Here is a 14,949-nt window from a genome sequence, read left to right as displayed (position 1 = left end):
TTTCCACATTTTGCTAAAATGCGTAGTAGCAGAGGCTGGCCATATTACTGCTAATAAACAAGGTCAACTAATAATCAACTGTCCTGTGTATGTGGGTAAGGGAAAGGAAGAGATGCAACCATTAACGGGGGTAGGAAAAAATGTGCACGGAGAACGGCGTAAGGGAAGCAGAAGTATATCAGAACGACTGAAGAGGAGGAAGACATTCAAATGAAAGGGAAGAGAAAGTTCCAGCACAGCTACACCCTCCCAGCGGTCTCGCGGAACCTGGAACACACGCCCCAAGCCAGGTTCCCAAAACCTTCCAACCCTGAGCAGGTCGCGCATCTAAAAGGACCGCCTCCCCGTGGCGCGGCGCGGCGCGGCGCTGTGACGTCAGGGTAGGCGGGACTTCCGCTCCCGGTGACGTCAAAGCAGGAGCGGTGCGGTCGAGCCGGTTGCTTTCTAGGCGGACAGGTGAGGCCTAGCTCGCAGTTCGGGGGGGGGGACGACTTGGCGCAAGGTCTGACTGGCGAGCAGGCGCATGGGAGCTAGAGCCCTTCCTTTGTGTGGCTCCTCGCAGAGCCCGTGCTGCCCTGGGCCAAACGGCCCGCAGGGGCGTGAATAACCCTGCTGCGACCGCTCGGGGTTCAGAACCACTTTGGTACTGTCCCAGCAGTCGCTCCTCTGGGCGCAGTAACGAGCCATTTGTACTGCTAACTCTAGTCTGCCGGCTGGGCGTCTTAAAACGACCCTTTTGGGGGTTGGGGCCAGGATATTGGGCAACTGACCAGGAGGAGTGACTAGAAGGGGCCAAAGTCTGGGCCGGGGACTCCAAAAATCAGAGTTTTTGTACCACCTAAGCCTCTGACTAGCCCTGGACAAGTCACTGTCTTCGCTCCGTGCATCTCAGTTTCCTCACTTGTCCATCGGCGGGGTCATTAAAGGCTCTTTTGGTTTGATCTCAGGTTTTTCCGTAGGATAAGCCTCCTCCCCCACTCCTCTCCCAAATTTGTTACACCAGGTACCTTTGAGAATTGGGCCAGTCTCTGAACTTGACACGCCCCTAACCACATGCTTGATGTTCAGCCTTAGTTGCGCAAGTATTTTTCTGCGGCATAGAGGTGCCTTGGTGGCTCAGTCGGTTGAGTGCCCACTCTTGATTTCAGCTCAGGTCATGATCTCAGGGTCGTGGGATCCAGCCCGGAGTGGAGCTCTGAGCTCAGCGCGGAATCTGCTTGAGAGTCTCTCTCCCTCTGCCCCTCCCCCTGCTCACGAGTTCTTTCCTCTCTCTAAACTAAAAAATTTTTAAAGTATTTTTCTGTGGCACCAAGGTCAGAACGGAGCTTGGTCCCTTGAATTTAGAGTGCAGCATGTTCGGCAAACCATTGAGGCTTTCGGTTGCCTCTACCACTTGCCTGGCATTGTGGTATTTTACGGAAGGCGTCTTGTGCCTCAATTTTTCTCATCTGTAAAATGGGATACATTAGTATCCATTTGTTAAGATTGTTTTATTCATTGAGGTAATTTATATAGAACTCAGAACAGTGTTTTACACACAGTAAGCACTCATTAACCGCCAACTGTTTTGGAATGACAAACCCATACCCACAGCTCTCTAGAAGATCTTCGCGGCAGGCATCTGGTACTCACACTGCTTTACAATCACCCTTCACCCTGAGGTCTTAACTGTAAACTCTCACTCACCCTTGAGTTTTTTATTTTTCCACACAAGGCAGGATGAGATATGTATTCTTTGATTCACAAATTCATTTCTTCCCGCAGGCGTAGTAACCTGACACCTGCTTTGTGTCTGGTATGACAACACTGGAGAGTTCATAGTTTAACGTCGGGACCCATAGTTCTTAACCATTTTCATTCAAAGAGCAAATCCCTATGGTGAAAGTGACAAGTATAACAGAAAGAAAAAAGAAACTCAGAAAAGTTAGGAAAATCTCTGGAATCTTTATTCATGAAGGTTTTTGTTTTGTTTTGTTTTTTAAACTTCTTTCTGAAACGATAAATAGGAATGTCTCTTTTGGATTTTTTTTTTTCCATTTTTCCCCCTAAAGGTAAAGAAGGCTTATAGACCTAAGGCCCCTCTTCCCAGCATAGGTATATAGTGGGGCAATCAAAGCAACACAGTAGGTGCTCCTCTAAAATTGGTATTTATTTTCATAACTTAGACCTTTGTAATAGGTGATTTTCTTTTTCTTTCCTAAAAAGCCCATCTTCTTTTCAGCATTTTCTCATTTGTAGTAGTATTATAATGTATTTAGAATTAAGTGCTAATTCTGAAATCTACTTTAAGTATACGTCAAAGAAAAATTAGTATATTACTTTTAATGAGTATTTAATATATAAATAGAACAGGTCATACAAATATGTAAAATTCTTAGTTTTCACTGATGTCCAGAAGCTGACTGGGACATAAAAAAAATTATTTTGTGTGTGATTACAATACAATTTGAAGTAATAGTTGGTAGCTTAAAATCCCCAAAGGAGTTACGGAAAAAAAAATTTTTTTTTTGTCTTTTTCAAGAAAAGAGAAAAGGTAATTCTGCAAGTTCATCATGAGTGTAGTATGTGCTTCAGTTTTGATATTTCCGCAGTGGGGGTGATAGACTTTATATTCATCATATAAGCTCATCTAGTTATACAGGTTGAGAAGAATCTCACTGGTGGTTAGTATGCAGTCATTAAAATAGCAAAATCAGATGAAATATAAAAGTTGTAAAAAAAAAAGTTGTAAAATTGCTGGCCTCATGACCACTTATCAAGCAAGAGACTGTTGCACAGAATTTTGGTATAATGTGCATCATGCCCTTCCTTCTCTGACCTTCTCCTACAATATTACGCTATTTTTTTGGATTCTGTAATACTGCATAAACTTTCAGAGTGATATGTGACTGGAAAATACTGGAATAGGAGTAAGAAGACTATAGAATTGATTTTGCCATTTAAAAGCCCTATAACCTTGGACAAATAATATTACAACAGTTGTACTGCCTATTTTGCAGGCATTGTTAAGGTCAGATGAGAAGGATGAGAATGTAGTTCACAAATGAAAAGAACTACAAAAAAGAAGGTGGTTTTATTGCAGTTGGTGAGATGATCATCAAGTCAACATAGAAAATGATTACCTCCTCCAATATGTTCTTTGGAGAAAGATGGAATAGAGGTAAATTTAATGGTTAGAGCAGATTGTAAAAAAAGGTTCTGTTCATGCATTTGTATTATGTGTTGACTTTCAGCTGTATGTTTTGAAGCTTACATGGGGCTGTGTGGTAAGATTCCCAGTTTTTCTCTTTAATTCCGCTTATAACACAAATAAATATATGTGTAGTTTTAATTTTCTTATTTTGAAATAATTATAGATTAACAGGAAGTTGCAAAAAACTGTACAAGGAGGTCTCCATGTGCTATTCAACTAAACTTCCCCAATGGTAGCATCTTGTATAACTGTAGTACAATTTTTAAATCAGAAAATTGGCATTAGTATATCCCTAGAATTTACTGAGATTCCCCCATTTCACAAGCACTCATTTATGTGTGTATACATGTATATAGCTTCATATAACCAACCATCTCATCCCACCCCAATCCCTAACCGCTGGCAACCACTAGTCTGTTCTCTAACTCTACAATTTTGCCTATTTCAAGAGTGTAGTATGAACACAATCATACAGTATATAACTCTTTTTGAGATTTCTTTACTTTGCATGATTCCTTTGGGATCCATTCAAGTTGTTGAGTATGTCAATACTTTGTTTCTTTTTATTGCTGAGTAGTATTCTGTGGTATGATTGTACCACAGTTTGTTTAACCATTCACTTGAAGGACATTTGGGTTGTGTCCAGTTATGGGCTATTACAATTACAACTGCTATGAACCTTTGAAGTTTTTGTGTGAATATGTTTTTATTTCTCTTAGATAAATGCCCAAGAATGCAATTGCTGGGTCATATTGTTTGTATTTGTTAATTTATATGATCATACGCTTTTTCTTCTTTAGCATTTTGATATGGTGGATTACACTGATTAGTTTTTGAATGTTAACCATACCTGGAAGAGGTCGCACTTGATTGTGGTATATAATACTTTTTATACATTGCTGGCTTCTTTTTGCTAATATTTTAATATATAGGTATGAAGGTATTGGTACATAGTTTTCTTTTTTGTGTTCTGTCTGGTTTTTTCTTTATCAGTGTACTATTATTCTGTAGAGTCTTTAGTGGTAAACCTGTTTCATTCCTGATATTAGTAATTTGTGCCTTCTCTCTTTTTATCTTTCTCAGTGGCGTTTTGTTGATTTTATTGGTCTTTTTCAAAGAACTAGTTTATTTAATTCATTTTTTTCTACTTCCAATTTTATTGATTTTTGCTCTGATATTTATCATTTTCTTCCTCTGCTTGCTTTAGGTTTATTTTACTCTTTTTTTTCTAGTTTCTTCATTATTGATTTGAGACCTTTCTCATTTCTAATGTTAGCATATAGTGCTATAGATTTCCCTCTCAACATTGCTTTTGTTGCATCTCACATATTTTTATATATTGTATTTTCATTTTCACTGAGTTTTCTGTATTCTTAAAATTTCCTTTGAAACTTCCTCTTTGACCTGTGGGTTATGTAGACATGTGTTCTTTAGTTTCTGAGTATTTGGAGATTTGTCTTGTCTTTCTATTGTTTGTTGTCTTTCTGTTGTGTTTGTTATTGTCTTTCTATTATTGATTTCTAGCCTTATTCCATAATGAAGAGATAAGCTATATGATTGTAATTCTTTTACATTTACATATGTTGTATAACCCAAAATATGGTGTATCTTGGTGAGTGTACCATGGGCACTTGGAAAGAATGCCTATTCCGCTGTTGTTGCATGTCAGTTACATGTCAGTTACATCCTGTTGGTTGATGGTGTTGTTCCATTCTTCCACATATTGTTGATTGTCTATCTAGTAGTTCTTTTCATTGCTGAGAGATTCCCAACTATAATTGTGCATTTTTCTTGTTCTCCTTTTCAGTTCTATTAGTCTTTGCTTTGTGTATTTTGAATGTCTGTTGTTCATTGCATATACCAGATATCTTTTTGGTGGATTAATCCTTCTATCATTATGACATGTCTCTCTATCCAGTTATTTTCTTTGCTGTGAAGTCCACTTTTTCTGACAGGAATATAGCCAGTGTTGCTTTTAAGAAATAATATTAGCACAATATATCTTTTTTCATTCTTTTATCTTCAGGATACCCCTGTCATTATGTTTGAAATGAGTTTCCTGTAGACAACATATAATTTGGTCATGTTTCTTTTTAAATCCTTAATACCAGTCTCTGCCTTTCAACTTGTATAATTAAGCCATTCATATTTAAAGTAATTATAGCTATGTTAGGACTTAATTCAGCCATTTTATTATTTGTTTTCTGGTTTTTTCCTCTTATTATTTTTCTGTTTTTCTTTTCTTGCCTTCTTGTAGGCTACTTGAATATTTTTTAGAATTCCATTTGGGGGCATCTGGGTGACTCATTCAGTTATAAGCATCCAGCTCTTGATTTCAACTCAGGTCATGATTGCTCAGTCGTGAGATCAAACCCACCCCCACTCCCCGCCCCTCCGTTGGGCTCCGTGCTGCCCCTGGAGCCTGCTTGGGATCCTCTCTCCCCCCTCCCTCTGCCCCTCCCTGCCCCACTTGCGCTCTCTCTTTTTCTCTCTCTCTTAAAAAAAATTCCATTTGACCTATTTGTAGAGTTTTTGAGTTTATTGCTTAGTATACTATTTTTTTAGTGATTGCCCTAGATACAACAGTATACGTACCTAACGTCACACAGCCTACTAGTATTGATATTTTACCACCTCAAGTGAAATGTAGAAACCTTACTTACATTTAGGACCTTTTACCCTCTCCACTTTTTATATATAATTGTCATGTTTCCTCTACATACATTGAGCACCACATCAAATGATGCTATAACTTTTAGTTCAATCATCAAATATGATTTAAGAAATTCATAAGGATAGTCCCTTGTATTAACCACTGCTTTTAACTATTCCATTGTTCTTCCTCTTCTGAAGTTAAACTTTATTCACTTATTTCTTTCTGTTTGGAGAACTTCCTAAGAATAGGTCTGTTAGTGACAGATTCCTTTAGTTTTTCTCCATTTGAGAATATCTTTATTTCCCCTTCATTTTTGAGGGGTCATTTTTCCTGATAGGGAATTTGGGATTGACAGTTATTTACCTTCAGTACTTGAAAAATGTTGTCACATTTTCCTGGCCTACCTGATTTCTGATGAGAAATCTGACATTCAAATTATTGTTCCCCTATAGATACTATGTCATTTCTCTCTCTGCTTTTAAGATTTTTTTCCTTGTTTTGGTATTCTAAAGTTTGACTATAAGGTGCTTTGTATTTCTGTAGTTAAGAAGCTCCCAGTAAGGGGCACCTGGGTGACTCAGTCAGTTAAGCGTCTGCCTTCGGATCAGGTCATGATCCCAGGGTCCTGGGATCGAGCCCCGCATCGGGCTCCCTGCTCAGCAGGAAGCCTGCTTCTCCCTCTTCCACTCCCCCTGCTTGTGTTCCCTCTCTCGCAGTCTTTCTCTGTCAAATAAATAAATAAAATCTTAAAAAAAAAAAGAAGGTCCCAGTAAGTATGAAAATTTATTATATGAAAAAGATTGCATTTTAATTCAATGGAGAAAAGATGGTTTTAGCACATGTAGCTCTCTATCTGAACGAAAACAAAGTGGATACTTATATAGGTGGATTAAAGGTTTAAATGTGAACACTAGAATAATAAAAATGAAAATAAACATCTAGGAAGTTGTATGTAAAATATAGGAGCCCAGAAAAGTGTTGAGGGTCAGCAGTATACAAAATTCTCTTACAAGCCAATAAGAAGAAGATAAATAACCCATTTGAAACATGGGCATAGAATATAAATAGTTCACAGAAGAAAAAGTTCAAAAACCCAGCAAACATGAAAAGATGTTCAAATGCACTAGCAGCCAAAGAAATGCAAACTGAAGAGTGCGATATTTTGTACCCGAAGACTTAAAAATAGTGGTACCACTTATTAATGATAGGATTATAGAAGGAAAATAGATTGCTAGAGGAAATGTGATTCTTACACTCTTTTTGAGAAAACAATCTGGCAATACCTATTAAAATTCTACCAAGTAACTCCACACTTGGGAATCTGGCCATTAGAAACAAAAGACCTGGTATATATGGATATATGTAAGAACATGGGAGATTTAAGAGAACGTACTGTGACATTGTCTCAAAACACTGGGAACTAATTGAGGCCTGTCAACAGGGAAATGGTCACATGAATTATGGTGTACCCATATTATACAACCATTAAAAATAATGAATTAGAGTTATGCTATTTGACTTGGCAGGATTTTCGTGTGTTACTAAGTATGAGAGCAAAATGCATTGAAGTGTGTACAATATGCTCCTATTTATCAAACACTGACAACTCATATTTATCAAAATGTGTATAAATGCTTATGTATATTTGTAGTTGATTATAGAAAAACATGGAAGACTTTTTACTGAGTTAATAACGTGAGTTTCTGAGTGATATGCATGGAAGTGAAAAGAAGTAGAGATGAGGCATGTAAAAGATGAAAAAACAGCTATTTTAGAAAATCCCAGCATATATTATATCTCATCCATTCAAATGAAATTATATATATATGTAAAATTTCTCAAAGAACATGACCTCTGGAGTCATTCAGACATCTGGGTTCAAATTCTGGCTCTACCACCATCCAGCTTACTAGTTGTTACATAATTTCCATAATATCTTTCAGTTTTCTCTTCACTTGTTTTGTTGGGGTAGAGGGAGGAAACAATAGTATGCATCTCATAAGACTGTTTTCAGGGTTAAGTGGTGCAATATAAAGTGTTTAGCACAGTGCCTGGTTTATAGAAAGTATTCTTAAAATGTGAGCTCTTACTGTTGCCTCATTTCTCTTGCTCTTTGACATTTATATATTTTTAAAAATTCATTACCAGCCCCTAGCTTACTTGAAGCATTCCCCCATGGTTTACATGATTTTACATATCTTCTTAGTTCATGCCTATTTCTAATTGTTCCTTTTCATTTTTTTGCTGGCTTTTTTTCTTACTTAGGGATATCCCTCCCCACCCCCCACCCCCTCAAATTCCAGCAGGAGCTGTCTGTCAAAGAATCTTTTGAGTTAGGTGACTGGGTGAATAATGGTACTCTGAATGGTGACAGAGAAGTCAGGATATAGGGTCTGTAGAGTTGATTTTTGAAACAAAATGATTTTTATTTGTGGCACTTATTAAAGTTTGATGCATCAGTAAGGCACCCAGATAAATGCTCAGTAGTTAGCACTCAAAAGGAAGAAGAGGGCCCAGGGCAGAAACTTTGGGTACAGGGAATGGGGGAGGAAAATGTTCTCATTGAAGATGGGGAGGTATCAGTGAAGCCAAGATAAGGGAGCTCCTTAGGAAGGAGCTGGGCAAATCATATCTCTACTGTGACCTTCTGGAGCTTTAGTTCTATGGCTCCCACTGTCTTCTGGTCTTGTCCCTTATTTTCTTGAAACTTACTATGTTTGTAACTGTAACTTCCTCCAGCTAACTTCCCTTCCCTGGTAGTTCCCCTCTATGTGCATAGTGCTTCCATTCTCCTCATCTTTAGCATCAGAATCCAAGTCATCTTTGTCATTTACCCTTCCCTGGCTTCTCATATAGAATCGTTACTAAGACTGGAGTCTCACACTCACTCCTTTATTCCCACCCTCATTTCTTGCTTAGGTTATTTTGATAGTTTTTAAACTTTAATGTAGTCTTCTGTTTTTTTTTCTGTCTTTCACAATCTTTTTAAAAGAACTACATTAATCAAATCCTTCCCCTATTTTATTTTTTTATTTAAATTCAATTAGCCAGTTTATAGTACATCATTAGTTTCAGATGTAGAGTTCAGTAATTTCATCAGTAGCATATAACACCCAGTGCTCATCACATCACATGCCCTCCTTAATGCCCATCACCCAGTTACCCCATCCCCCCACCCACCTCCCCTCTAGAAGCTCTCAGTTTGTTTTCTATAGTTAAGAGTCTCTCATGGTTTGTCTCTGATTTCTTCCCATTCAGTGTTCCCTGCCTTCCCCTATTATCCTCTGCACTGCTTCTTGTATTCCACCTATGAGTGAAACCATATGATAATTGTCTTTCTCTAATTGACTTATTTCGCTCAGCATAATACCCTCCAGTTCCATCCACATTGATGTAAATGATAAGGTTTCATCCTTTCTGATGGCTAAATAGTATTCCATTGTGTGTGTATATATGTGTGTGTGTGTGTGTGTGTATACACACATACATACATACATACATACATACCACATCTTTAACCATTCCTTTGTTGATGGACATCTGGGCTCTTTTCATAGTTTGACTATTGTGGACATTGCTGCTATAAACATTGGGGTGCAGGTGCCCCTTCGGATCCTTACGTTTGTATCTTTGGGGTAAATACCTAGTAGTGCAGTTGCTCTATTTTTAACTTCTTGAGGAACCTCCATACTGTTTTTCAAAGTGGCTGTACCAGCTTGCACTCCCACAAGCAGTGTAAGAGGCTTTCCCTTTCTCTGCATCCTCGCCAACATTTGTTGTTTCCTGACTTGTTAATTTTAGCCATTCTGACTGGTGTGAGGTGGTATCTCATTGTGTTTTTGATTTGTGTTTTTCTGATGCCAAGTGCTATTGAGCAATTTTCCACTCTCACCACTGTTGTTCAACATGGTACTAGAAGTCCTTCCCCATTTTAAAAACCGTCAGACTTTCTGTGCCTTCAACATTTTCCCAAACCATTCAGAAAAAGTGAGATATTAGTAAGAAAGGTTAGCAGGATCACCATTGACAAAATTGGTCAAATTGCTTTTAGAAGGTTGTATGTATACTTTGTCCCTCTCTTAAAGGTTCAAAAATTCTTATTAGTGTAATTTGAAAAGTTCTGCAGAACTGAAATTTATATATCTTTGTTTAACCTATTTTGGCAGATTGTGTTTCCCAAAGTTGGCCACAATAACTCCCATACTGCATATTCTTCCAACAATTGAACTTTGACACGCCCTCTATTGAGAGAGGTCCACTTTTCCTCCCTTTGAATATGAGTGGGCTATGGCTAACATGGAAGTGATGCCATGTGACTTCTGAGGCTAGGTCTTAAAAGGTCACATGGTTTCAATCTGGCCTTCTTGAGATAATTGCTGTTGAAACTCAACCATCATGTTCTGAACAAGTCCAAGTAGTCCATGTGGAGAGACTATATATAGTCAGCCCATGTATGTGTTCCTGGCCAAAACCTGACAACAGCATCTGTCATCAGACATGTGACTAGAGGTACTTCGAGATGACAACAACTCTTGCCCTCACTGAACATATCACACCCAGCTGTTGAACCTTCTCAGCAAAGGCCCCAGACATTATAGATTAGAGATGGGCTATTCTTGCTGTGCTGTTTGTCAGTTCCTGACCCAAAGAATCTATGAGTATTATAAAATGGTTGCTTTAAGCAACTAAGTTTTGGGGTAGTATGTTATGTAGCGAGAGTAACTGGAACACTCATAAATATATATATCTACATATATATATAATATATATTATCTTGTTATTTGTGAATAATGACAGTTTTCTTTCTTCTTAGCCAATCCACATACATTTATTTCTTTTCTGTGTTGTCTTACATTGGCTAGGACCTCAAGTACAATATAGAAGTGTTAATAGCAGATTTCTTTGTCTTGATCTCAAACTTTCAGAGGGGCTTTCAGCATTTCACCCTTAATAAAATGTTTACTGTAGGTTTTTTTTTTTAAGGTTTATTTATTTATTTGAGAGAGAGAGCATTGGGGTGGGGGGAGGGCGGGAAGAGGGAGAGGGAGAGAGAATCCCAAACAAGCCTCATCTCATGACCTAAGACCACCACCTGAGCCAGGACCAAGAGTTGGGTGCTCAGTGAACTGCGCCACCTAGGCACCCCACTGTAGGTGTTTTTTAAGATACTTATATTTCATCAAGGAAGATCCCTCTATTTCTCCTTTTCTTAAAGAGATTTTTCATGATTCTTTATTGGATTTTATCAAATGTATTTTCATTTCATTCATTGGTTGAGATGATTCTATGATTTTTCTCCTTTTCTATTAATGTGATAAATTGACTAAATTTTGAATGTTTAACAGTCTTATATTTCTGATATATACACATTTTGGTTGTATGTTTCACTGAATTTGGTCTGCTAATATTTTGAATGGAGTTTTCGCATCTCTTTTCATGGGAGAGGTTGGCTTGTAATTGTCCTTTCATATGAAGACTGTCAGGTATTGATATCATGGTTTGCACAGCTCATAAAATGAATTGGGAAGTGGTCCCTCTTTTTCTGTTTTCTGGACAACTCTGTAAGATTGCTGTTATTTCTTCCGTAAGTGTTGACTCATCTGGACCAGGAATTATGGATTCAGTGTCTTTGGTAGCTATTGGACTGTTAAGAGTCTTCTAGCCTTTTTGTGTTACAGAATTTTCCCATATCAAATTTATTGGCATAAAGCTCTTCATGATATTCTTTCATTATCTTTTTAATGTCCATAGAACCTAGAGTGATAATCACTTTTTCACGTCTCACTGGTTATTTGTGCCCCTTTTCTTGATGAGTCTTTATTTATAGGTCTTTTCAAAGGCTAGACTTCAGGCTTTGTTAATGCTCTCAAATGTAAACTTTTTCACCATTCTATTAATTTCTATTCTTTATTACTTTTTTCTATTTTTCTTTATTTGGGTTCATTTAGTTTTTCTAACTCCTTAAGATATGTGTTTGATCTTTGATTTCCAGCCCTTTTTTCTAATATTTTAGAAAGCATTTTAAGACTTTGAATTTTCTTCAGTCATGCCTTTATCTGCATCCCATACATTTTGATATCTTATTTTCATTATTTATTTCATTATTATTTAGTTCTCAGTTACATTGTGAATTCTTCCCCCACTCATCAGTTATTTGGAGGTTTATTGCTTAATTTCCAAAATTTGGGGGATTTTCTTACTATTTTTGTTATTTTTAGCTTAATTCCACTGTGATTAGAGAATATATTATTTCACTTTTTGGAAATTTGTTGAGACTTGCTGTGTGGCCCAGTATATGGTCAGTTTATGTTCCATGTCACTTGAAGAGGATGTGCATTTTGCCATTATTTGGTATAGAATTCTACACATGCCAGTTATGTTCATTATGTTAATATAAACAATTATTCAAATTTTCTATATTTTCATTGACTTTTTTCTTTGTTTATTCTATCAGATACTGAGGTATGTCAGAATCTTCCATTATGATTGTGGTCTTTATTTCTCCTTTTACATTTGTCAGTTTTTAATTTATCTCTGGAGGCTAAAATATCATGTACATGCTAATTGAAAATTGTTATGGTCTCCTGGTGGATTGACTTTTTGAAATGCTCCTATTTATCTCTCATGTACTTCTTACTTTAAAGTTTACTTTTTAAATCTGATTTCAGTATAACTATACCACCTCTTCATTCATTAGTATTTCCGTGATATATTGTTTCCACCTTTCACTTTTATTCTTTATTCTTAATGTGTATCATTTATAAGTAGCATACAGTTAGTTGTTTATTTTTATCCAGTCTGATTCTTTGCCTTCAATTGGCATAATTGGTCTATTTACATTTAATTTATTACTGATATATTTGGGTTTAAATATAAAATTTTACTACCATTTTAAAATTTAAAAAAAACAAAATTTATTTGTTATAACTGTTCTATATTCTCTGCTTTCTTCTCATTTTCATATTAAATAGATTCTCTACTTCCTCTTTTATTACACATTCTTGAATGGTTCTTTTATTGGTTACTGATTTTTTTTAACAGATTTTTTTTTTTCCAACATTTTCTCTGGCTTTTCAAATTGTTCTCAATGGAAGGTTGTTTCAACACAAGCTAGTCTTTCCTTGCTAACACGGGATTGAACTTAATTTTAATCTACATTTTAAACTAAAACAAAACAAAACGAAAAAACCCTCTACTTTAAGACAACTCCCAGATTGACCAGATTCGTAGAGATCGCCAGCATGTTAATGTTAGCTACTAGAGTAACTAAAAATTCACAGAATTTAAAAACAGCTTCTGCTGCTGTTTTTGCACATATGTGTACTTCTTATATTGTGTTTTGAAAACAATTACAAATTTAAGTATTTGTGAGTTGAATATAGTTAATAACTTTAGATTCTCTTCTGGTGCAAGTATTCAGTTTACCAGTGTCTTCTCTGATGGTATTCTACTATAAGGCAGTATAGAACAGCTAAATCTAATATTGTTTCCAATGTTTTATAAATGTCATAAGACCTTTATAAATATAATGTATTTTGTGACAGTTTAAGAGATTGGACTACAGTGACATTAATAAACTAAAAATCAGTCCTTAAAATGTGAGATACTTTTATTAGTCAATTTATTTTGAATGAAGAGGAGTTCCCACTTTTTGAGTGAGAATTTTTTTATTTTCTAAGTAGTTTTATTTAAGAGACTTTTGGTCACACATGGAGATTGGAATATGTTTACTTCTTCCTTATTCCTAAATCCAGTAAAATGATGGTAAAATTAATAAGGGCATAATGAAGAAAATGAAAGAGGCAACATAATATCTGACTAGAGAAGTGAGGTTTTAGAAATGTTAGAAAGCAGATGGATAAATTATCACCATTTAGCAGAGCTGAGCAGTTTTGATTGAATATAATAGTGGTCAGAAGATTGAACTGTAACATCCCCCTGAATGTTGAGTCATATATATCATTTTTAGTGTCTGTATAATGAATTATCGTATTTTATGTAACCATTCTCCCATTAATGAACATTGAAGTTCTTCAGCTCTTCAGTGTTGTAAATAGCATTCCGTGCATTTATTCTTTGAAAAATATTTTAGATACCCTTTTTAAAATTGTTTCCCCAAAATTGCTGAGTCAAAGTTTATGTCTTATGGATATTGCCCACTTCTGCCAGATTGCTTCCCAAAGGCCATTCTCACCATTACCATCAATGTGGAATCTCTGGTGTCACTACATCCTAACTACCATTACGTTTACCTTAAGGTGGGTGTCAGGGGAGGAATGGGTAGTCTTGCAGTAGATTTATTGACTGTTGTGCTGGGAGAGACATGAATAACAAGTGTACAGATTACTAGGTAAAGTTTACCTGGCTACCTTTACTATTGTTGACTTAGGATAACGACAGGTGCTATGAGTTTAGAGGAAAAGGAGATTTCCTTTATTTGAGATTTTCAGGGGAGACTTCCAAGTAGGAAGTAGAATTTGAGCTACATCTAAGATGGCAAAGATTTGAAGAGAAAAATTTGGATAGACGACGAAAGATATGTCAGTCTAGATCCATTCAGGAGACAGAAACCACACAGTAACTTAAATAGTTAAGGAATTATTAAGCTGTGGAAAAAGAGAAACTCTAAAATTATTATATAAAGAAAACTGTATAAAGATAGCCTAGGGCTGAGGGAGAGTACCCAAGAAAGGACAAACATAGAATGTGGGTTTAGATCTCATTGAAGAAGGTGTGGTTGCAGGTGTATGGTAGAGAAATTTGGTGGTTGTCTGCACCAAAGCTGGTCCACAGTCACTGTGTCAGCAGGTGAACCAAGACTGGTGAGAGGTTGCACAGAGTGAATCAGGGAGCTGGTGCAGGTGTGAGGTCGGGAGTGGTGGCGCATCTGTTGGAAGGGCCACAGTAAACCACTCTGGGATCCATCCAGGTGAGTTGAGGCTGTTAAGCACAGTCAGAGGAGTTTGGGGCACTGCTTTGGGTACTGCTATGAATGGGCGGTTGGAGAAGCTTCCCTCTTAAGCAATTCAGAGCTCTGTTGGGCAAGGCAGTTCCAGGCTACTGTGTGGTCAGGTGGCTGGTTCTTTAGTGTGCCTGTGGG

The 14,949-nt window shown here is 36.9% G+C and overlaps 1 protein-coding gene across 3 annotated transcripts in view; it reads left to right on the top strand.

Annotated features, from left to right (window-relative positions):
* The first annotated feature begins 398 nt into the window (after positions 1-398).
* Positions 399-14,949, top strand: part of LDAH (lipid droplet associated hydrolase) — a 109,028-nt gene continuing 94,477 nt past the window's right edge. Inside the window, exon 1 of one of the 3 annotated variants that reach the window (XM_027622501.1) lies at positions 399-456. Coding sequence is in view for 1 of the 3 variants with exons in the window: in XM_027622500.1 (XP_027478301.1) it covers positions 3,115-3,160 (46 nt within the window). In the remaining 2 variants the exon portion in view is untranslated. Of the gene's footprint in view, positions 457-3,037; positions 3,161-14,949 lie in introns of those variants that run through there. The other 2 variants (XM_027622500.1, XR_003524691.1) reach the window with 2 other exon arrangements.

Source organism: Zalophus californianus, chromosome 8, assembly GCF_009762305.2.
Source record: "Zalophus californianus isolate mZalCal1 chromosome 8, mZalCal1.pri.v2, whole genome shotgun sequence".
Classification (NCBI taxonomy): Eukaryota; Metazoa; Chordata; class Mammalia; order Carnivora; family Otariidae; genus Zalophus; species Zalophus californianus.
This window is presented reverse-complemented; position numbering and strand designations above follow the sequence as displayed.